Source organism: Amblyomma americanum, chromosome 1, assembly GCF_052857255.1.
Source record: "Amblyomma americanum isolate KBUSLIRL-KWMA chromosome 1, ASM5285725v1, whole genome shotgun sequence".
NCBI lineage: Eukaryota > Metazoa > Arthropoda > Arachnida > Ixodida > Ixodidae > Amblyomma > Amblyomma americanum.
In genome coordinates this window covers 134252953-134278771 of record NC_135497.1, presented here as the reverse complement: position 1 = coordinate 134278771, position 25819 = coordinate 134252953, and the positions used below count along the sequence as shown (strand labels likewise).

Sequence of the window (25819 nt, the reverse complement as noted above, 5' to 3'; positions counted from 1 at the left end):
CACGATCCGACGCGGCCTTTCATCCCGGCTGATACAGTTCCCGCATGAGAAAGTTTTTACCTAATACGCAACCCTCTTCACAACTTGAGTCGTAAATAGCCGCGGTATACTAGTGCGCTGCATCTTGAAAATTAGCCCACTCAGCAAAACAATTTTTGAACGGTCTTCATATTGTGTGAAGCAACAATAAGCGCGAAGCAAAAAATTTCCAATGCAATAATTTTCTGCCATTGTGAGCGGAAAAGGGCACGAGGACCCCCACTTATATTTATTATGCTTAGGTCCATGATTAGATCCGAATGAAACATGAATTGAGCGAGGAAGCAAAACGTGAATGGGCTTCGAGTGCTGCTCGACCGAGTCCATATCATTAACTGCTTTACACAAGATAATTTCATACAAACAAAGTTTTAAGGCTGGCCCACTACTGATTTTAATTTCAAGCAACTAATTTCCTTATCGTATGAATTTAATTCACGCCACCAAAGAGAAAATCGAGCTTGGGCAGCGGAATCTCAAGGCGCCAGCACCACTCAGCTGGATTGGATGGATGGATGGACGGATGGATACGGCTGAACCCTTCAAATCGGGCGGTGGCTCAAGCCCCACCTAACCATGACTTATGAAATTTTACTCTTCTCTTGATTTTAGCCACCAATCAGATAACCTTCGCTTGGTTATTTCTACCCGCTTAAAATCTACTTTCCCTTCACTGTCCTTAAACCCCAATGCCTTGGATAAATCAGCCCCGCTGCTTTCCACTGTAGGGTGAAGCCCTTTATAGAAAAGTATCAAGTGTTCAGCCGTTTCATCCTCCTCTCCGCACGCAATGCACAACGTGTCTATCTCGTGGTACCCGACTCTATATGTCTTAGTCTGCAAAACTCCCGTCCTGGCCTCAAACAACAAAGAGCTTGCCCTACAATTATCATAAATATTCTTTGAAAATTTCCTGCTTAAAAATCCTGTATGTTCCCAGTGCTGATTTCGTCAGAATCCCTGTTTTCCACAGAGCTATCTCTGTTTCTTTAACCTTTTTCTTAACCGATAATTGCTCATTTGCCCCCTTACTGCTGTCGAGATATTTGCTTGTCAATTTTCTAGTTCGCTTTCTCCATTTCGTGTCAACATTCTTTATATACAGGTATCTGAAAACTTTCCTAGCCCACTGCTTTTCCTCCATCTTTCTCAATCGTTCCTCAAATGCTATCTTACTGCTCGCCTCTCTGCTCTCGAAAGACGCCCATCCCATATCCCCCTGTACCCTCTGATTTGGTGTATTGCCATGTGCTCCCAAAGCTAACCTCCCTACTCCCCGTTGTTTAATTGCTAGCCTTGCTTGAACATCTGGCCTCATACACAGGACCACATTACCGAAAGTCAGGCTAGGAACTATCACCCCTTTCCAGATCCCTCTTACCACTTCACACCTATTGTAATTCCACAGTGCCCTATTTTTCATGACAGCTGCATTCCTACTAGCTTTATTCATTACATATATTTCCTGCTCTGTCAGATACTCAGCGCCATTATTTATCCACACCCCAAGATACTTGTACTCATCCACTATTTCTAGCGTGAACTCCTGTATTCTACGCTCGCCGACCTCTTTGTTAAATATCATGACTGCAGATTTTTCCTTACAAAACTTGAAACCTAATCTATCTCCCTCTGTATCACTTATGTCTATCAACTTCTGTAAATCTTCCTTGTTGTCAGCCATTAGCACTATATCATCGGCGTATATTAGTCCCGGTAATGACTGTTTAATCAATTCTTGCTTGAAAAAAGAAACCCTAGTCCGCTCCTCTCTAGCTTGGTCTCCAACCCTTGCAGATACAACATGAACAACAAAGGAGACAGAGGACATCCTTGCCTAAGCCCCTGCTGTATCTCTACAGGCTCTGATACATTTTTTTCACATTTTATAAGCACACTGGTACCTTCATATAAATCTTTTAAAACATTAATTACTCCCTCTTCCACATCCAATGTGCCCAGCATGTCCCACAGATACTCTTGATACTGGGTCCGCTGACATCAGTGCCATCTGTCGGCTTGCAGCTGAACTGCAAGGCGCGCCCCGCCGCGGCCGAACATAATCTGGACGCTCCAGCGGGCACAGTGTCAACACCTCAGTATTCTTGCACCGTGAGTAGAACCCAGCTGTTATGTTTTTCATTAGGCCACGAAAAAAATAGTAACAGCCGGGAAACGTTGCAACCGGGAAGCGTGTGTGAAAAAAATGTACATCACTGTCTACTTCTAGTAAGCGCAGCATTCACAATCGCTCGCATGCACAGAATGTCCTAAATGCCCTGCGGTGGCTCTCAGTCGACCTGAGCAGCTCTTTAAGGAAGGAAGGCAGCAGTGAATAAAGGGTGTGCAGAGCGAGAGAAGTTTGGGCACACGTGTGTCCTTGTGTGGTGTTTTTGCAGCAGGCGCTTTATCGTCTGTAGGAACCTAGAAACTGTTTTTAAGCTGCAGGCAACAAGGAAAATCCAGATGACAGAAACATGCCTTAGGGCCAACCCACGTAACTATTTCATACAGCGTTGTCGTCACTGCATTTTATCACAGCGTAGTTTCGTTTTCGCGCCTTTGGTCGTTCGCACCAGCATCGCTACAGAGATGGGACGACACTAATAACTGCAACAAAGGTCACCCTGCCAGTGAGTGTGCTCAGCATCGCCGCGGGTACAACACACTAGAAGGCGTCGGACTCGGTGGCAGCTAGGCACTGATGGCGTCATCCAGGAATATGCAGCACCCGGGAATACAACAGCGGAGTTCTACTGTATACCTATGTTGTTCATGAACTATCCAGTCCAACCTGTCAATGTTCTGTTCTGATTTCACACCAACCAAGTTACAAGCTGACCTTGTAAATTTCGCTGTACAGCAAAAGCTCATTAATTCGAACCCTGTCATTTCAGAAATCCGGATAAAGGCAGATCCACATGGAGCGATTTTCCTGCGAAAACTGGCAAACCGCCGTTTGGTGGCACCCGGCCGGCGGCTGTGCACCATTGATCAAAAGAAGTTAGATATCTCCGCCAGGCAGGCAGCCACTCGCCGGAAGCGGCCAATGCAAGTTGTCAGCATGGACCAATCAGTGCGCAGCCTCATCTGACTTCCACCCGCCTTTACATGCTGTTCTAAGTTCGTGTAAAATGGCGGCACCTGTCGAAGCAGGGCCTCTCGCTTCCCCACCAATTAGTCGTTAGCGCTACACTGTGCCTCATGTACACGTTAAACGAAAGGCACACGAAGTTTTCACTTTGTCTGAAGATGCCCGTACCCCAAAATTTTAGCGATGAAACATACCGAATTTTCAGAGTGGTTCTCGATTTTCAGACCTGCTAGACTTAGACAGTGCCTATTGTTTGATGTCGGAAAGCGTGTGACGTTCGAGCAGGTGAACAATTTTGGTCCAGAAAGCGGTCACAAAGAATAACTTGTCCTCTTTGTCGCCACTGAATAAATAGCTTAATTGTAAACACAAAGGTGTTCGTTTCAGCATTTTACTGATTATGTAAAATCACGCCGTTTCTAGCAACAAGGAAATGATGGTGGCAGCTGCCTGTTTTTCGCCGCATACGGCAGCACAGCGACGGCATGCCGGCATTCCGCTGCGCTGGTTTTGGCCATGCGAAGTTCGTTGTGCAAGTTTGCTCCATGTGAATAAGCCTCAATTCAAACTGCCACTCTGGTCCTGGCATGCAAGTCTATGTGACGCCCATGCAAGTCCATGGCATCGGACGCTACAGATCTCTCACCAGTTAAGTCAAACGGGCTCCCGAAGGAAAACCTCGTCCAGGTATCACCGGTCCGGAAAGATATCATTGAAATAACCTTACTCAAAACCTGAATTCCATGCTGCAGAGTCCTTCCTGCACCACTGATGTGTGTGCGACGGGAGGCAGAACCCCGTCCGTCTCCTGGAACTCTGACATCTTAGTTTCAGTTTCATTTTCTGAGCTTCTTGCCAGACCGCAGTGACAGCGGCTCAACCAGCCAGCACCTGCCTGCCAATCTAACCCAGCTGAATGGTGCACTGCTGGTGGTTTAGTTTATTCAAGTGGTATTTCACTAGTCGGGGTTCTGAGAGACTTCCTGCTTTCATATATATTGGAAATTAAAAAATCTCCCACCGGTCATGAACACTGAATGGGTAGCGAATTATTGAAAGGCAAGGTAAATGGCATTTTCCAGCGAATATATCTACTGCATAATAAAAAATAATGAACTGATATTGTGTAGGTTTAGTAGCCGACAAAATGACTACACATGACAAAGAGCAAGACTTACCTGGGTTGTTTTGCCAGATCCTGTCTCCCCAACCAGCACAAGAATTTGGTGGGTGCTGAGATATTCAAAGAACTTCTCTCGATACTCCCATACCGGAAGTGCTATACGCTTGCGGAACAACTCATAGTACCGGCTGGAGTATGGAAGTCCAGTCAGGGCATTGAGCTGCTGAGACTGAGAGCAGAAAAAACCAATAACATAAAAAAACGTTAATTCCATGCTCACGATATAGCAATAATTATTTGAGTAATTTCAACGGCATAGCATCAACCAAAAACGAGCATACCATTTAACCCTTTGACACGCTATGTACAGTAAACTCTCAGTAGTACGAACGTCGGTTTATCGAATATTCCAGAATAACGAACTTTTTAAAAATCCCTGGCAGTTTTCTTATAGATTCTATGCAAAAAGGTTTCACTTAAAGGAATTTCGGAACAGTCAATATTTCAGTTTCACGAACTCGCTCAGAGGACCTAGGCTTATTTTTCCGATCAGTTCAACAAAGTTTTGCGCCCTGCACTGCAGGCGCAACTGATGCCCACCCTGATCAAACCGCCGCTCCAGCGGCAGTGTAACGTCGCTGGCGCTATAGCGCCCCTGGGGTAAATCGGCGACGCGGAAGACGAACGGCAATGAGGCATGGCCTCTGAGATCACCCGTGCGAAATGAGCGTGCGTGTGATCTCAAAGGCCATGAACAAAGTAACATCGCTGGCACTTACAGCGCCGCCAGAGCAAAGCGGCGATCTGCCACACCACAAACCACGTGATGTGCGTTTTTTTTTCCGACCGGCTAGTCCTGGCATGGTCGTCGTCTCTTTCCTTTCAGTCTCGTCGGTTCCGCGTGAGCACAGAAACAACCAACGTGGTGCGTTTTTCATCGGCTCCGTTCAGCCTTCCAGTTTTAAGTAACAACAGCAATTCGCGTGCCCACTTTCGAGATGAGTGCGACGAAACGGAAGCGGTTGTCTCTCTCGGACAAGCTGGAAATTGTTCAGTGCCTGGACAACGGTCAAAGGCAAGTGGACGTTGCAAAGGACTATGGAATTGCACCGTCGACGTTGTCAACGATTGTGAAACAAAAATCGAAGCTTGAAGGAGAAACTTCGATGAATCCTGTCAGGAAACGACTCAGCACGGGGTACTTCAAAGAAGTGGATGATGCCGTTGCGGCATGACTTCGCGACCTACGATCCCAAAACATTCCAGTGTCCGGCCCGATGATACAGGGCAAAGCGAAGGAATCTGCTCTTCTTCTGGACGTTCACGGCTTCGAAGCAAGCAGTGGATGGCTTACACGATTTCGGGATAGGCATGGGATCTCGTGGAAAACGATTCGCGGCGAAAGCAAGGATGCCGACCAAGAGGCAGCGAGAACCTGGAGGGATGAAAAACTTCACGATGTCATTATCGTACATTCACCAGACGACGTTTACAACGCGGATGAGACTGGTATGTTTTATCAGACTCTTCCAAACAAGACAATGGCTTTCAAGGACAGTTGCAAAGGCGGAAAGCAGCCAAAGGTTAGAGTTACTGTGCTCTTGTGCTGCAACGCCAGTGGCACCCACAAGCTCAAGCCGCTAGTGATAGGGTGATACGCGAAACCACGATGTTTTAAAGGTCTCCCTTCACTGCCATGTACCTATAAAAGCAACCAGAAGGCATGGATGACCAAGAATATATTCAGCGAATGGCTCCTGACCCTGAACGAAGAAATGAGGAAGGTGAAGAGATACATTCTTCTGATAGTGGACAATTGCTCAGGCCACCTTGTTGATGTCCATTTCAGCAATGTGCGTGTCGAATACCTTCCGCCTAACTGCACGGCTGTGCTTCAACCGCTCGACCTGGGCATCATTGAAAACTTGAAGGTGGAGTACCGACGGCGGCTGGTTCAGCGGTTTTTGATCAATCTGAGGGTTGGCAGCAATGTCCCCATCAACGTCAGGCAGGCGGCCGAGATGGTGACAGGCTCCTGGTGGTCAGTAACTCTGGCTACCATTAGAAACTGCAGCAGAAATCTGGCCTTTCCCCCCTGAGCAATGAATGCGAGCCTGAGGAACAGCGCGACAAGATGATAGACTCCCCAATGTGGACAGAGATCTGTCGTCAGCTGGAGGTCGACAGCAATAGTACTTCGTTTGAAGACTATGCACAGTATGACAGTGCACTGATTACCTGTGCTGGACAGACAGATCTGGAGATTGTTCCCAGTGTTGGCCCTGAAGAAGAAGAGTGCAAACGAAGAAGAGGCAACTGCAGAGCCAGTTTAAAGCCCTACACCTCTTGCTGAGGTTGTAGGGTACATTGGGAAGTTGAGAGACTTTGTGTCCCAACAGCAAGCTGTGCCAGAAGAAGTGTACAAAAACACTGACTCTTTGGAGAGTTTTGTTACTTCCTGTGCTTTAAAAGTACAAGTGCAGAAGAAGATTACAGATTTTTTTTCAAAGTGAGAAAGGCAGCATTATAACTGTTATGCACCTTGTACTTGTTGATATGCATAAATTCCATTTCACACGTTTTTTTAACACTATATTTGCCATGTCTTATGCTCCATGAATTGCACTTCAAACTTTTGACTCTGTATGCCATGTCTTATGTTGGTCTAGTAAATATTCAGTTTAGTGAACTTTCAGTTAAGTGAACTATTTCCTTCGGTCCCTTAAAGTTCACTCAAGTGAGAGTTCACTGTACACAACTGTGTACAAAGCGAACTCTCATCTTTTTCTGGGAGTAGGCTGCACTTAGCAGCGATTTCTTTGTTTCAGGTGAATTTCACATCCATCTCGAAAATAAGCTGGGTTTTTATGCCATATAGAAAATGCATCAAATACCATATTTATTCGAATCTATGCCGATAGTTCTTTTTTTTTTTAAGAAACAAGAGGTACCAAACCCGTAGATCGGCTTAGAATCGAGGATTTTGTCATATTCGTGATGAAGTTTTTGCTTGTGCCGCAACGAAGAGGGCCTTTACGGGCCCAAAGAAAGGCATCCTGAAGTGGAATCAGTACTGGCAGATTTCGTGAGATCGGGGAGGTCAGCGGCACTTCTAGTGACCACAGAAGAGCTACAAGCCAAAGCGAGAGACAGCTGGCAAGAGAGCGAGACACTGCATGAGACCAGTCAAATGTGCGAGCTAACTCCTACACGCCACATCAAGCGCGCGTCGCTAGGACTTGTAGCTAGGTGGATCGCTGCAGCCTGGGATGGCATCCCGGAAAGCTTGGTTTGCGCGCTTGTTCTAAAAATGCAGCATTTCAAATGCATTTGATGACACAGAATATTGTGCACTGTACAAGAGGACGGTGATCAGGAGGTCAGCAATGACGATGACGAGTGGGCGGGACGAGTGCTGTCGTTCTCAATTATTTTTTTAGCCGGCTTACATTCGAGGGAAGTTCTTTTTTATTTGGCCTTCAACTTTCAGGTGTCTGCTTAGAATCGAGGGCCGCCCTTGATTCGAGTAACTGTACGGTAATATTTTGGGAAACTGCGAGACGGGCACCATGTTGTCTGCAATTTTTACGTCCCAAAGCGACTCGGGCTATGAGGGACACCATAGTGAAGGGCTCCGGAAATTTCGACCACCTGGGGTTCTTTAACGTGCAATGACATCGCACAGTACACGGGCCTCTAGAATTTCGCCTACATTGAAATCCGACCACCGCAGCCGGGATCGAACCCGCGTCCTTCGGGACAGCAGCCGAGCGCCATAACCACTGAGCAACCGCAGCGGCTCGTCTGCAATTTATGTGCAGACTTATTTTGCCACCACTAGTCATTTTTTTTTTCTTCGCAATTTCAAGAGTAACATGCTCCTTCAAAATAGAAATTATTTTCATGATCCTTTAGGTGTTTACTTGATTAGTTGCTATTTCTATCAACTGTGGCAATTAGTATGAAGTTTTGCACATGCCTGCAAAAAATCAGCTGCTAGTATTTTGTGCATTGTCTTTCTTTGCTCTTTCGCTACCCCGCCCTACACTACCGGTCATATAGTACGGTCCAAGTTTTAAACCAGCCGGCTAAGATACAAGTCGGTGCCATCTAGTTTGCTTCATAACACCATCTCTTTGGTTTCAGTTTTCTTTCATTTCCTAACACGAGGAGGCGACACAAAAAATGATGAGGGTCATTAATAATGACAATGGCACTGATGTGATTGGCCAAAGTCATTTTGAAGCAGCTTTTGGAGCAGCCAAAAGTGCCTTTTGATGCAGAAAAGCAAGTGTTTAGCACAGATGTATACCGTGTTTTCTGGTATATAAGTTATTTTTTTTAAGATTTCTTTTGTCGATGCGACACAGCGAAAAAATAAAGAGCAACCAAGTGCCGTCTTTTGCCGTTCCTGGTAACTATGTTTCAAAAGAAAATCCATGAATAAAAGAGAAAAATAACTGAGTCATTACAGTTTTAGCGCAGCACAATCCACTAATGTCATCCGCTTCCGCGGCTACTCAACTATACACATGCACAGTGGCAGGTGCGCGCTCCTCAGAACCATCTGTGCAATGCGCAGATAACACACCAAGGATGCAGTTCACGCAAGTGCAACGCGAATCACGCTATGCTAAAACTGTATTTTAAAATTTCATCCTACGGCTAGAATCTCATAATCTCTCAACAACGAGACTGAATGCAATGGCGGCACGAAATGCATGCCGCGCCCAGTCGTCATATTCTCGGAAGTTTTGATTTCAGCATCACGGCTCCGCGCGCATCGTGTGTTCCAACTCAACATGACGTCACCTGCGAGGCAAAAAAGAGGCGAAGCAAATTTGAAGTTGTGTGCCGCTGAATATGCGCCGGAGAACAGGAACCGCACAGCAGGGAGATAGTTAAACACAAGTGATGAAAAAAAATTATCCGGGACTATCCGCCTCTTTTTGATAAGCCAAGGAAGCGAACCACAAAATCAACGCCCACTGAGAACTTTGCAGTAGCATGCCTTTCCCCACTTCAGCCGAGCAAGGATGTGCAAGTCGACTTCGGCGCAGTTTGTGAATGTTTGAGCCATGCGCATTCCAAGCGTGCCCTCCACACCACGGGATGACTAGAGTAAATCCCTGCATGCTGCAGGCCTATTTCGCTTCTCTGTTTTCATTAAGCGGGGTGACATTGTGCCCAGCCAGCATGATGCCCGCCTGCACATATATATGTACTAAAGACTGATTGAAGGATTCTCGGAAAAATTGCATTTTCCACTAGAGCTGCCTAACGCAGAGGTAGAATAACACGTGGCGCTTGAGAATTTTGTTCATAAGAAAACACGGTTTTGATCCAAGCTTGGCGCAGATTACTTGTAATTTGTCGTAATGTAATAGCAAATAGCAGGCTTTGCATTCTGACGAAATTGGCACAGCAATCACATCCCTGCAATGGCAATGATAAAGGTCTTTATGGTAGAGGTATTTAGGTCAAAGGATGCTTTCGCATTCACAGCACGTAAGGGCCTTAAGTGCCCCCTGTAACTTTTTAACCCTGCGAGTTCCCTCTCTTGGTCTTCACGACCGTCGCTGCCCAGGAAAAGAGAATGACCTCATCTGACACAGCATGTGTCAAGGGGTGTGTGCATTGCGCCACGCTAGTGCAAAATTGGTTCGTGGCATAGTATACAACTTGGGGCTGAGTTGCACATTTTGGTATCGGTGACATGAGGCCTGGTGCATGCATGATGAGGCCATGACTGAGATTCAAATACAAGCTAATATTATCGCTTGCAAGCAGAACATAGGAAACGGTGAAATTCATAATTTTTCAAGCCATTTATATTCAGCATTTTGAAGTTTGCAGATTTGTGGGACTGTTCAACTATTCGGATCATTTTCCGGTACACCAGGGTAAAATAAAATTGGTTGGTGATTGCAATTAGAATACCAACTTCAAGAACATTAAAAAGGCCAGAAAAAACTCCATGAGAAATAATGGCCATTTTTCAATGAAAGGAACAAATGGTGAAGTAGCATCTTAAAGATATATGAGAAATGGGAAACAAGCATATAGCTAAACAAGGGATTCAAAATCCACCATGCTTACCGGAGTAACTGACTGTGAATTATAGCAGTTCTCTACTCTCTCTCTGCTTCGGTCATCTCGATCGTAATCTCTGTCGAAGTCCCGATCCCTGCAAAAATTATAATAAAAAAAATATTGTCGACAACCAAACTACCAGTGAAGAAACTGTTCCTGATCATGGTAACAAATACAGCATGAATATATTCAAATTACTGGTAACATACATGGGGATATTACCACAGTCTGTTTTCTGCACAGCTTTTAGTAGACACTGACAACAAGCATACCCTTTATCCATACTTCAGGAAATAAATAGCTATGACAAAGATGTCAATGAAAGACATTTACGATCACCAGATATCTGCAACACAACCTTCATGCTTTTTTAGTTTTACTTATTTACATATATTCAAATACCCTAAGGGGCCGTACGGGCATTACATAGAAGCAGAGAACAGTGAAAACATAAAGCAGCACAAAATTGCAATAAGTACAAAAGGTCATAGCTGTAGACACCATCATGAAATACACATCAAACACTCAAAAATATAATGACAGATAGCAGGAAACATTCATGTACATCTGAGTGCATTGTTTCCACAAAAAATACAGAAAAAATGACAAAACATACAACATTCCCTTTACACTTTTGTTCTGTGACATCTGTTTAAGTTTTATGTTGTTACTCAGACGGACAAGAAGGTGATGGTTTGGTAGGGTCAGAACCACCAGATTTATGCCACATAAAAGATGACAATGAGCGGGCACCGGGCAGTGCCGCTCATCATCGTGAGCCTAGCCAGGCTAGGCGCTACGCTCATGCTCCCAGCCGGACAAGAAGGCAACGATTTTGCTAAGCTCTGAACCTCCATATTAGTGCTTTTACACTAAAATGGAAGGGTCGAGACTCTAACTCGAGGTAACATTTTAGACTAGCTTCAAATTTATTGTGATCATTGGCATATGCAATGGTGCTAGGAAGCTGAATCCATTGACGGATGGTAAGGAAAGGTGAGTGAAAAAAAAAAAAAAGGTTAAGTTCAAGCAAAGGTAGGTTTGACTTTCAGTTGGTGATCAATGAGTGGAAAAATGCATCGGGCCGGCGTGATATGGCACACAGCAAAGGAAGAACGACTATGATATAATTTTTGGGAAAAGGACCCAATGGAAAACACTCTCAGTCTTTCGAGCAAAGGTAAGTTGAGATCTTTTTTTATGTTTGTAACATTCAATGTTTGTGAGTAATTCTTGGATATAAACCGGGCGGCTTTATTTTGGAAACACTAGAGGTTTGTTACTAAGTATGTTTGATGTAGGTTCCCAATCAGGGAGGCATATTCCCCTTTCGAGTGCACTAATGAACTGTACACTAAAAGCTTTGAGTCTGCATTTGCCAAACGAAGGTTGGATTGGAGGAAGCCAAGTGTTTTCGATACCTTGTTAATAAATGGATCTATGTGACTGTTCCACGAAAGGTCGGATGCTAATTGAACCCTAAACACTTGATAGTGGGTACTGATTCTATGGGCACATTGTTCAGTGTTATGGCATGGTACGGGCTAGAAGTCGTGGTAAATCTGCTTACTTTTGTTTTTGATATGTAAATTTCTATTTGCCATTATGTGCATCAGTTATACATCTTGTTAAGGCCTGACTGTAAATGATTTGTGCTTGAAGGATCATCTATGTTCATAGGTGTTCATATGTCAGTTCATAGTAAAACCTCGTTGATATATTTTTTTTAATCGCGGGAAAAACGTATTATCCGGGAAAACGTATGACCCAAACCGCCTGGTTCTGAGAAATGTAACTGCTGAATAAGGTAAAAAGACATTGACAGTTGCACTTTACAAAAACGTCAATTGGCATTTCTTTGCACAAGAACTGAACAGATCCTATTCCGGTGCTCGCTGAATCAGTCCGCGTTGTCTTTAGCGCGAAAGGAAATTCGTAACGCATCCGCTACGTCAACGGCAGTTACGAAACTACCCAAAATCTCTTCCATGTCACTTTCGGACGCTTTGCCTCTTTACAACAGAGCACTGTGGGAAAGCCACCGCAGCGGCTGATCGTCGCAGCGTTTTTGCTGTTTAAGCTGCATTTCCCAGCCCCAGCCTGTTCGTATATAAGCGCATCGCAGTACTTCGTAGAAGCTTCGCCTCTTTTCCCTTATGCACCGCAAAGAAACATCTGCGTTTCTCCTCTTCATGTGGCGTCCCCGCAGAAACAGCTATCGCAAATGCTAGCGCGCCGTTTTTTTTTTTTTTGCTCTTGGTGATAATGGTGCTTCGCCTCGTTGCATCGAGGCACTGCAGAGAAGCCACAACAACAGGTGACTGCCGCAAAAAACGAGTCGCGTGCCCTCTCGTTCGGCCCACTTGTGTGTTTGCACTTGTGCGGTTGGTCAATAAACGTATTATGCCCCTGTCACACGGCCTTCCTCGAAGGCCTTTCCAGCAAAGGCACCTTTTTTCACCAAAGGAGTGAAAGCTTAAAGGAGCAGCGGCGCAGCTACACGGCGCAGCACAAAGGTGAAACAGTCGTTCAGGCTTAGCACCCGCTGCTGTGCTCGAGGCGGCTGAAGTGAGAGTATTAAAATTGAAGTGGGGTATTCTGTTCATTCGTTGAGCGCAGACAATTTTTTATTCTGATAGCTTCCTTAAAAATACTTCAATAGCTACTCTCATCAGCAGCAGCAGGTTTTGTGTATTGCCTTGGCCACCAGGGGCACTCGGTGTTGCTACAACTTTCACTGCCTTGAAATCTGGGCATAAAATATAAACACCCGCACAAAAAGCAAAGCCAGGCACACCTTTCGTATTGTAAAAAAATATTTTAAAACATTGTTGGCTGTATATATTTTTTATTGCTTTTACTTTTTGATGTTGGATGGCACTGCGATCGCAGGTTCTCTAAGGCCGTGCCTTTGGACTCCAAAGCTCTCTGATGAGCGCCTTCGCCTCCAAGGCCCTTAGCGGCAAAGGCGCAACATTTCTGCCGTGTAGCTGCGCTCCTTACGCCTTTGGATATAAGGACCTGATACTTAGAGGCCTTTGCTGTGCCTGTGTGACGTGTGACAGGGGTATTATACAACCACAATTTGTCAAAATTTTTAACGCAGTAGCCGGGAAATCCTGTTTTCCGGGAACGTATTAACTGGGAAAAACATAGTGTTACTCTATGGGGCATTTTTAATGTCCGCGATTTTGAGCGTACGAACCAGGAACGGATCAAAGAGGTATTACTGTACCACTACTGTTCATATACATGTTCATATATCAGCATTGTTCTTCCCTGCAATGAGAACACCACACATATTTCAAACCGAATGCTTATTTTTGTCTAGAAAGTTGGGAGTGCTATTTTGCAAGACAGTGATTCAAGCCATGTTAGGCACATTCCCGCCAAAAGCTTCACAAGTGCAGTAACTTCAGAATCTGCTTCCGAGTGGCCACAGCGACAGTACTTGCAATCTGGCACTGAACCGCTTCCCTTTTGCTATGCAGGCCCTGCTTGTATTCTTTTTGCCGTAACTATTGGCCACTTTGTGCGGCCTGATATGCCATCCTTCGACACCACCGACAGTGGATTTCCACCGCGCCTGCGCGTCTGACGAGGTGCTTTTAGCACCTTGCTTTCACGCCATTCCTGGACACACCCTGCCCGGTACAATTCGCCTGCAAACCACCCTTCGGATCGACAGCAAGATCATCCTCATCCAAGTATTTAAGAAGCCAGCACGGAAACTTCCGCTTCAATGGACATGGCGACAGTACTTGCAATCTGGCACTGAACAGCTTCCCTTTTGCTATGCAGGTGTGTACTGCCCTTCCTTTATATGCTAAGAAAAGTAATAACGTATGCTTAGTACTCTTCCCGCGTCCACAAGTGTTGTGCGAGGTTTTCTGTGAATGTTTTTCTATGACCCTTTTGCTGTTGCGTGCGGGTTATGTGGTGAGCAACCCTGGGCCCCCAACCAAATGCTCGGATTCACTCATAGACATTGAATTTGTACCCTCTGATCCCGTGAAACAGACGAAAGTTATATTTCAGTTGCTAAGAAACGTTCACACTCATTCCCTGCAAAGTTCTAAAGCTCAGACGGAATTAGCAGCTGACATTAAAGTTATCAAAAACGTACAGAAAGCCATTGAAACAAAAATCAATGATATTCAGAACCGTTTAGAGGTGCTGGAGGAAAATGTAAAAAACTGAAGAGCTCAGCGACGAAATTTCAAGCATTCGAACTCAAACAGATGAACATTCCATGTAGGTCAGGTCATTACAATCACCGCAGGATGAGCTTGATGACAGATTGCAGCGTAACAACTTAATTTTCTACGGCATTCCAGATGCCGAAGAAAACTGGGAGGACACTGAGGAAAAACTAACTACTATTCTCACGGACTGCCTTTCCGACTCCCATTAGCCCCATGCTATTGAACACGCGCACAGTTTAGGAACCTTCAGTACTGACAAATGTCGTCTGGTCATTGCGAAATTTGTGATTTTTAAAAAGAAAGACTTGATCCTCTCCAAGCGCAACCGCCTAAAAGAAAGCAAGGTCACACTTACTGAAGATTATTCAGTCGCAACACGTCTGGCACGTAAAGAGCTTCTCGATTTTGTGAAAAGCCAACCTGATTCCCCCCACCACCCACAAAATGCGCTACAAGTTACTTATGAACAAGAAATGTTACATGTACGATTCAAACACAAACACCGTAACTAACTTTGATACACGCAGCGCACATGCCAGTTCAGCCTCTGCCGCTAGCTTGGATAGCACATCCTAGGCATGCGAGAGGGGTAGTGGTCAGGCATCCTCAGCTTCAGTATCGGTTCTTTTTACTAACATCGGAAGCGTTCTTAACAAGTATAACTCTCTATTATCAGCTATCGACACTTGTTCAGCTAAAATCATCGCGCTAACTGAAACTTGGCTCACTGTGCATGTTCGCGACACTGATATCTTTTTCGATGCTCATCGTTTTTCGTTCTTCCGCTGTGATCGGGGCATGCAGAGAGGCAGCGGAGTGCTTCTCGCTATTTCAAATAATATCCCATCATCATGTATACATGTCCAGACTAATCTAGAAATATTACGGTCTGTGCTAATCACCTGAGAGTAGTAATAGATGTAAGCTACCGTCCACCTTCCTTGTTGCCTACGTTTAGTGACGAACTTTACTATGCTATTAATATCGTCACAACACACTTTCCTTCATCCCCACTATTCTTATTTGGCTATTTCAATTTTTCAAACATAAAATGGAATACCAACTCCCCTTTAATGTCCCCAGTCTCATCTCAAAGTCGCAAATTTTTAGATGTGTGCTCAGTACTCTCGCTAGTGCAATTGTGCACACAAGCAAAGCGCAGCGAATACACTAGAATACACTTGACAAATCGATCTGACATAGCCTCACCTAATACATACCTGCCGGGTATCAGCGACCACTTGCTAATGCAATTTGACTTTAACTTAGCCCCTCTGAATACTAATAGAAAGAAAAAAATTATACTAGACTACCACAAAGCAAATTTTCAGGCGATAAATAATGAGCTGTCTTCTTTTGTCGATGTTTTCCTTGATAGCTTTGATAACCGAAGTGTTGAAACTAACTGGAGCATGTTCACAGCTAAAGACTCTCAACTCACTGAACAATACATTCCTCAACGCACTGTTACCACCCACACAAAAGCTCCCTGGTACAATAATCACATTAAGCATTTATCTAACAAAAAGAAATGCCTCTACCACACCGCAAAGCTCTCGCCAACTAGAGAGCGTTGGGCTTCGTATATGGCGGCTACCAACACGTATATTCAGGTGCTCAAAGACGCTAAAAAGCACTTGCATTCGCATGTTCTTCCCTCTATGTTAACGACCAATGTGAAAAAATTCTGGCCAGTCATTAATCCTTCCACCAATGATAGCATCACTTTATCTGACACATCAGACAACCCCATTCCTTCCGACATTTGCGCCACGATTCTTAACTGCGCATTCACTGACAACTTTAAAGCCATGTCTGATGTACATATGCCAACAACTCACCACTTCAACTATGTTTCCATGCCACCTATAGCTGTTGCTACTCCTGGTGTCGATAAGCTTATTGATACACTCAGTGTTCATTCCGCTCCAGGTTATGACTGCATTAACAGAAAGTTCTTATAAAAGCACTTCAACTTATTCTTCCATTACACTAACCAAACTTTTCCAGAAATCACTTGACCAATCAACGCTACCTACTGAGTGGAAAATCGTAAAGGTCGTTCCACTCTACAAATCCGGCAGCAAAGCATCCCCTAGTAATTATCGTCCCATATCCCTTACCAGTACTTGTTGCTAAATGCTTGAACATATAATATTCACAAACCTCGTTAACTTCTTCGAATCTAACTCCCTTTTTTACGTCTGCGCAACATGGTTTTCGAAAATTTAACTCTTGCGAAACACAGTTAATATCATTTACACATGCATTGCATCGTATTCTAGACCGATCATCACTAGCTGACTGTATATTTCTAAACTTTTCAAAAGCTTTCGACAAGGTATGTCACAAATTTTTACTTCACAAACTAAAACAACTGAATATGGACTGTAACTTATTGAAATGGATTGAATGTTTTCTACTTAATCGCTCACAATTTGTTTTTGCTAATGGTTATAACTCCAGTTTTACCGAGGTGTCTTCTGGGGTTCCACAAGGTTCAGTTCTTGGACCCCTACTGTTTCTAATTTACATTAATGATCTTCCCTCTCTTATGAACTCTCATATTAACCTACTCGCTGATGATTGCATCATTTTTTATAGAAATAACCAACGGTAGCAACATTACACTACTTCAGTCAAACCTCAACACAATGGGAACTGGCGCAAAGATTGGTTAATGCAGTTAAATATTAACAAATGCAAAGTGCAAAGTCATGCGTCTAGCCAGAAAAACTTCCGCCCTGCCTCACTACTACATCGATAACATTTCGTTGGAATCAGTCTTGTCGTATAAATACCTAGGTGTTCATATTATTTCAAATCTTAATTGGTCTCTTTATACCGAGAACATAACTAAACATGCTAATTGCATGCTAGGCTACTTACGTTGCAACTTTTTTAATGTTCCTTTGAATTTCAAACTATTGCTCTATAAAACACTAATACGATCTAAACTCGAGTATGCAACACCTTTATGGGAGCCTGCTCATGGCAACTTAATGACCTTGAGATGATGCAAAATAACTCTGTTCCAGCCTTGCTAACTACAACCGCACAGCGAGTATAACTGCTATGAAATCTAATCTCTGCCTCCCAACACTGACATTGCATATAAAAGTGTTTCGTATCGCCCTGTTCCACAAGGTGTATCATCCCGCTCTACGTGACCACCTTATCCCCTCGCCAATTTATGTATCCCGCCGCATCGATCATAATCACAAAGTCGGAATTGTGTCATGCAAGACAAAATGTTTCTCGCAGTCATTCCTGCCACAAACCTCACGTGACTGGAACCACCTTCCCGCAGAAGTTGCTGGCATTGTAAATTATGAGCAGTTCCGTGTAGCAATAGCTAACAATGTATATTCAGATGCTATTTAAACGTTCTTGTAACCAACTGTACTTTGTTTTCTTTTTTTGTATATTTACCAGTCCCCCTCCGTAATGACACTGGCCCTGAGGGGTAATGTAAATAAATAAAAAATATTACACAATAGCCACGGCCAAACGATTATGCAATGAGTTTGCAAAAAAAGAAATTACTGCTGCACTGCCTCACCACCCAGTCAACTGATTCATTCCAGTGGATGGATGTATTATCAATAAACTGGCTTGTCCGACCACACAGAAATTTTTCTTTCACAAATTTGCATCCTGTAAACATTTGTTGATGACTACACATGTCTTGCATTGACAGAGCATTAAGATATGAAACTAACAGTTGACGCACACCATTACATAAGACTCCTGCACTTAGGCAGAAAAACCTAGTAGTCACTAGTTTACCAGAAATGATACCTGTCAAAACTCATGAAGTCAGTGGCTTTACATCTTAGTACACAACATATTTCAATAAAAGAGCTGCAGATGATTAAGTGAAGAAACATTTAGGAACAGCCGCCAGAAATTTTGGCTCCTGGTATTGGAGAAAAACCATTTATACAAACTCAAATAAGTGCACAAATGCACTTCAGGAATGTAAGCACTCGTTCTATTCCATCAAACATCTGCCAAAACACAGAATTACCCACTGGACTCCCGCTCTACCATAGTGCGGTATGCACTCACTTTCTCTAAAATATGGGGGTAGCCTCACTTATTTCAGAAGGCGTCAGCTCTACACTCAAAAAAGCACCACGTGCAAATCTCCGAATCCTTTGTGTGACTGCAATTTCTCTTTTACTCGTCTACCTAGCAATCTCCTAGCAGAGAGACCTAGCTCAGCCAAACAGTACAATAACAAAACATATTCAATATGAATTAAAAATGATTTCATGAAAAGAGTGATCTTGAAGGGAAACATGTTTCTTGTAGCTTTCTAACAAAACTTCCCCAGAAATGCAGCATACATTCTCAACATGACTGCGCAAACAACAATGCAGACTGCCTCGGCACAAGATAAAGTAAAGGGAGAATGTTATCATGTGGACCATATGTTATCAAACTACGAACTACTTGGGTAGCACAAAATATTACAATAATGTTATTTGTTATGAATGTTAAAATTATGTTTTGCAATATCATTAACCTAACAGTAAAATTTAACATAATTGTTATTGTAACGAAGACGACGAGCATATGCGCGAGCCGCATGGTCATCGCCTGGTACACGCTCCTGGCTGGACTAGCTGACCTCGGACTGCTGTTGGCCCTGCTCCCTAAGAAGCTTCTCAGAATAAACCCCACCTTACATTTGGTGCAGGTGCCGGGTAACATCCTCTCGCCCTGGAACTCCGCAACCAAACGTTACCCCCTACCACGATGCCTAACCACCAAGCCGTCCAAGTGAGTCCGGCCGCCGTCATCTGTGCTGGTTCTCTCCGCCAGCGAGACCCCGCTATCTTCAGTGGCACGGACGACCATGATGTTGAGGACTGGCTCGCATCGTATGAGCGGGTGAGCGCATACAACAAGTGAGACGCGGAAACCAAACTGAACAATGTGATTTTCCATCTGACAGGCATTGCGAATCTGTGGTATCGGAACCACAAGGCGGACATTACATCATGGTCTGTTTTCAAATCTAACTTCTCAGAGGTATTTGGCCGCCCGGCAGTCAGAAAACTCCGTGCTGAACGGCGCTTGCATGCGCGGTCGCAGCAGGTTGGCGAGAACTTCACGAGTTACATCGAGGATGTCGTCGATCTGTGCAAGAGGGTGAACGCTCAGATGCCCGAAGCCGACAAGATCAGGCATATTCTCAAGGGCACTGATGACGACGCCTTTCAGATGTTGTTGGCGCAAGACCTGCGCACCGTCGCGGAATTCATCACCCTGTGTCAGAGCTTCGACGAACTACGCAAGCAGAGGGCTCTGACACACGAACACACCACGAACGTCGACTCGCTTGCTGGCCTGAACGATGCAAGAGACCAGTCATCGCTCCTGCCGCACATCAAGAGCTTTATCCGAGATGTTGCTCGCCAGCTCTCGCTTATTTCACGCCAACAAGAGCCATCACCACACATAACTCCGAATTTGCGGCACATCATTCAAGAACAGGTCGCTGAGGGGCTTGCGGGAGAGCCTCAGGCTGAGGCTGAGGCCTGAGGCTCAGCCCAAGGCTCTCCCGCAAGCCCCTCAGCCCACACCTCTTGCGGCCCCGCTGACATATGTGGACGTTGTTGCGCGACCTCGTCCACCTACCTATGCTCCGCCTCCTGGTCCCGTTCGAGAGCCCGCTGCTTTTATTCCACCGCCTGCTCATCTGCAAACCTCCCGGGGCACGCCTGATAATAATCGACGCTTGCTCAACTGGGAAACTCCTGGCGCACGCCTGACAACCGCCCGATATGCTACTTCTGCGGCTTGACAGGTCATGTGGCGCGGCTTTGCCGTCGACGCATGAACGTCTCGCGAACACCTCCTGAAGTTTCCGGTTACTGGTCCCAGCGTCAGTACTCACCTCCTGCTGAGCCGCCCCTAAGCCACTCTCTGTCCCCTGAGCGCACCTCCTTCTCTGGACGCCGTTCGCCTTCTCCCCGTCAGCGCTCCATCTCTCCGATGCGACGGCGTCCCTCGACCACTCGAGAGGAAAACTAGGTGCCGCAGTTCCTGAGGTGAGAACTGCGCAGTCGTCGAAATTTGAAAGGCCTCGTCTGTCTGAAGCCAATTTAATTGAAGTTTTTGTAGAGGGCGTATCTGTGATGGCGCTTGTCGACACCGGTGCTGCTGTTTCTGTCATGGATGCAGCGCTTTGCCGATCTTTGAAGAAAATGAAGACGCCCCTTTCTGGCCTGTCATTACGAACTGCAAGTACGCACCTCATCCAGCCGTTAGCAGCGTGTACTGCTCGAGTAGTCATAGCAGACAGTCTATATTTGGTTGAGTTCATCGTTCTGCCGTCGTGTTCGCATTCGATCATCTTGAGCTGGGACTTCCTATCGCTTCATGACGCGGTCATCGACTGTGCTCGGGCTCAAGTAGCGCTCTCCACGTTGCCGCATCCCGTGCCAAAGACTGAAATTTGCGGTGCCCCTGTTCCTGCCAAAGCTTTTGTCGCCGAAAGTACCGATATTCCTGCATGCTCTTCTGTCATTGTGCCTCTCTCTTGTGCTTGTGTTCGCAATGCCAGTGTCCTCTTCACGCCGTCTCCTACTTTTCTGCGTCGCCATTGCCTGCCGCTGCCTTATGCCCTGCTCACTTTCTCTGCCGGCCTTACCGCACTGTGGGTCTTCAACCCGTTTTCAAGACCCTTCACTTTGCGCCGTAGAGAATGCGTCGGCACCGTGCAGCTCTTTGATTCTGTTTTCAACCATCCCGATGCTGCCGCAGAATCACCGCCGGTCGCCATGGACGCCCTCAGCTCATCAACTCCTGCGCCCGCCCCATTGTTGACCGACCTATTCCTTCGTTCTATCGACGCACTCTACCTCCAACTCAGCGAACCCAGCTTCTTGCGCTACATGAGGAGTTTCGCTCATCCTTCGATTGCCACCAAAGCTGTTTGGGACGCACGTCGACTGTCGAGCATCACATTGACACCGGCGCCCATGGCCCTCTGCGACAGCGCCCATATCGTGTTTCTGCCGCTGAATGAAGAGTTATTGAAGAATAGGTAGACACCATGCTTCAGAGTGGCGTTATTCAGCCTTCCACCAGCCCCTGGGCCTCCCCGGTTGTCCTCGTCAAGAAGAAGGATGGCTCCGTTCGGTTTTGCGTCGATTACCGCCGCATTAATAAGATCACACGCAAAGACGTCTACCCTCTGCCCCGTATTGATGACGCCCTGGACTGTCTACAAGGCGCGGAGCTCTTTTCTTCCCTTGATTTGCACTCTGTTTATTGGCAGGTACCAATGGCAGCTGCAGATCGTGCCAAAACCGCATTCGTGACCCCTGACGGCCTCTACGAGTTTACCGTCATGCCTTTCAGCCTGTGTAACGCTCCTGCTACTTTCGAGCGAATGACGGATACCGTTTTGCGTGGCCTCAAGTGGAAGACGTGCCTGTGCTACCTGGGCAATATTGTTATCTTTTCACCTAACGTCCAAACGCATCTATCTCGCCTGCGGGACGTCTTGACATGCCTCAAAAACGCAGGCCTGCAGCTAAACTTTAAAAAAATGCACCTTTGCAGCCCGTGAACTGACAATATTAGGTCACGTAGTGTCGAAAGACAGTGTACGCCCTGACCCAACGAAACTTCGTACCATGACTGAATTTCCCAAACCTTCCACCACTAAGGAACTTCGCAGCTTCCTAGGCCTCTGCTCTTATTTTAGGCATTTCATTCGCAGCTTTGCCTCAACTGCTACCTCTTTAACTCAGCTGATCGGCGCCAATGTCGATTTTTTGGCTTGGTCACCCACCTGCGACGACGCCTACAACACCTTACGTCGTCTCCTCACGGCACCTCCCATCTTGAGCCATTTCGGCCCGGCGGCCCCGACTGACGTTCACATGGATGCCAGTGGTATTGGTCTCGGTGCAGTGCTCGCTCAGCGCAAATATGTATACGACGAATATGTCGTTGCCTATGACAGCCACACACTTACAAAGGCTGAGTCTCGCTACTCAGTGACTGAAAAAGAGTGCCTGTGTAGGCCTTAGGCAAGTTTCTCCCTTACGTGTACGGCCGTCCTTTCGACGTCGTTACGGATCATCACGCCCTTTGTTGGCTTTCCTCTTTGAAAGATCCTTCCGGCCGCCTGGCGCGATGGATGCTGCGTCTTCAAGAATACAACATCCGAGTCGTGTACCGGTCGGGTCGCAAACATCAGTACGCCGACACCTTGTCTCGCTCCCCACTGAACTTGCCAGCCTCTGCGAAATCGGAACCCCTGAGTAATCTCCCACCGTCAGTGACATGCCTTCTGAACAGCGCAAGGATCCATGGATTCGTACTCTTCTGGACTTTCTCTCCGACCCATCGGCGGTTAATCCATACCGCGCGCTGCGCCGTCAAGCTTCCCATTTTGAGATCCGAGATAACCTGCTTTATCGCCGTAATTATCATTCTGATAGACGAAAATGGCTCCTCGTCATTCCTCGCCACCTACGGTCATATATCTGCTCATGTTTTCACACTGACTTGCAAAGCGGTCACGCAGGCCTTTTCAAGACTTACACGCGCCTCTGCTACTACTGGCGTGGCATGTACAATTTCGTTTTGAAATACGTACGCTCGTGCCTCGACGCCGCAAGACACCCACTACCCGTACTGCTGGCAAGTTGCAGCCGCTATCTTGTCCGCCTCGCCCTTTCGACCGCATTGTCATTGATTTATATGAGCCCCTCCCGTATACTGCTTCTGGCAAATGATGGATCATTGTTGCCATCGATCACCTCACACGGTATGCTGAAACCGCCGCACTTTCTGCTGCCACGGCACAGGATGTGGCATCCTTTCTTCTGTGTCGGTTCATCCTTCGACATGGTACCCCTCGAGAACTCCTCAGCGACAGAGGCTGTGTCTTCCTATCTAATGTCATCAAATCTCTGCTCCGTGAGTGCAACGTCAACCATCGGACTTCCACCGCTTACCACCCTCAGACCAACGGCCTCACTGAACGCTTTAACCGCACTCTGGGGGACATGCTGGCTATGTACGTCGGTTCGAACCACACGACCTGGGACCTTATTCTCCCGTATATTACGTTCGCGTACAGTACTGTTACGCAGTCTACGACAGGATTTTCTCCTTTCTTCCTCCTTTATGGCCACCACCCCTCCGTTCCCATTGATACTGTTCTCCCCTACCACCCTGACGCATCCGAGTGCACCACCGTTTCCGAAGCCGCCAGGCACGCCGAAGACTGCCGCCAGATCGCCCGGTCGCTCACGACAGCTACCCAGTCCATTCAAAAAACGCGCCACGATGAAGATCAACGTCCCGAGCATTTCTCGCCCGGCTCTCTTGTCTGGCTATGGATACCTCCCAGTACTCCGGGCCTCTCCCGGAAACTGCTGGCTAAATATCAAGGGCCCTATCGTGTCTTGGAACAAACATCTCCAGTCAACTATATTGTTGAGCCCCTCACGCCGTCACTCAATCTCAGACGCCGCGGCCGTAAGACTGTACATGTCCAGCGCCTCAAGAGATACTACGACCCCGCTGTCTTGTCCGCCCCTTAAGTTGCCAGGATGGCTCCTCTTCTGTCCGGGGGCCATTGTAAAGAAGACAACAAGTATATGCGCGAGCCGCATGGTCATCGCCTGGTGCACACTCCTGGCTGGACTAGCTGACCTCGGACTGCTGTTGGCCCTGCCCCCGTTATGAAGCTTCTCAGAATAAACCCCACCTTACAGTTATATTCAAAACACTCATATAACTAAATGCTAATGTTAGGATTACGAACATTGATAAAACATAGCAACTAAGCATTGATAATGTATGTTATATTCAAAACAGTTGTCAGATTTCAGACAGAACAAGAAAATTCACATTAGAAACATGCACATATGTAACATGTTTTTACCATTAAACTTTAATTCTCAACATTCAAACAGCAACAAGCTATGATGGAACATCATTTCGGAAGCGCTACAAATTGAAATATATGCATTAACTAGCCAGATTTGCCACCCTTGTGGTCTATAATGAAAGTCTGGATAGAAATCGCAACATTGCAGCACGTTCTGCGTCGTTTTCTTCCTTCGTCCCGTATTTTGTGCTGGTTTACCTTCTTTAGAATGTTGTACCGACTTGCCCGAGCTTCTGCTTTGATTGCAGTACATTTTAGTAATGTTAATGAAACACCTTATAAAAATAAGAAAATGTTACTACCATGTCAAAACGTTCTCGAACATGTTTATTTCGAGCACTGTTTCAGAGATTCTTTGCACAGTTCGTGCAGTAGTGATGCACTTCAGCTAACAGGTTCTAACAAGTTTATTTCGAGCACTGTTTCGGAGATTCTTTGCACAGTTCGTGCAGTAGTGATACACTTCAGCTAACAGAACTTTGAAACTAACTCTTTCGGCTTATGTCAGCCACGCATTACATAAATCGTGCCAAAATTCTTTGTGAGAAAACTCTTAACAATGCATTACTTCTGAAGACATTCTTCCGGGATTTCTGGGGACATTTCATGGCAAATACAAATGAGGCGAGTGCATAAGTGTTTCACACCTTAGAGTTATGCTGTGTTGCACTGCTCTACTCTTGCTCATGTAGCAGCTTGCTTCATGCAGAATTGATTAAAGCTGCTAGAGCATGCACTCTATTCTCACAAATGGTGGGTCTGTTCCACGGTGGTAAAGTGTTACAATAGTGTGAACTTAAAGCTAGTTCAATGTTTAGTTGCTTCATGGATGTTTCACTACCGACAGGATCTTATGTGTAAGGTTTCAGAGACGTTTGAGAAAAAGGACACCACGAACGTTGCACAACGTTTGATCCATACAAAGAAACAACGTTTCAGTACTTCGAAGACTACGCCAACGACGAAGAAATCAAAGAATGGGTTGGTTAAAGCCTTTATATAAAAACAATTAGACAATTAGCGCGAAACAAGAAAACGGCAATAGTTTCTCAAAGGAAATCTGTAGTTCGCGCCAATTCCGCCGGCCGTGTGTTACTGAAGCCCCAGACACCATGCCTGTCTTAACGTTTCAACAACGCTAGTCGAAAGGCGACTGGCAAACACAGGATTACACATAAAAAAGCAAAATGAAGCAGGCGTCGACTAACCACAACGTCATGAGGAGCTAAAAGACCGGCATCACCAAAGCGCCTTCACCAGCCTTCTGCAGCCAAACAAGCTGTAAAACGTTCACTGTTCACGTCTCTTCGGAGAGCAAAGCGAAACTAAGGATAAAC

At 45.8% G+C, this 25819-nt stretch overlaps 1 protein-coding gene across 1 annotated transcript in view; it reads right to left on the bottom strand.

The window, feature by feature from the left end:
* Positions 1–25819, bottom strand: part of Dhx15 (DEAH-box helicase 15) — a 76782-nt gene that overhangs the window by 50471 nt on the left and 492 nt on the right. The window contains exons 2-3 of the mRNA XM_077646976.1: positions 10356–10443; positions 4312–4485 (exon numbers count right to left, since the gene is read on the bottom strand). Of these exons, the coding sequence (XP_077503102.1) occupies positions 4312–4485; positions 10356–10443 (262 nt within the window). The remainder of the gene's footprint in view (positions 1–4311; positions 4486–10355; positions 10444–25819) is intronic.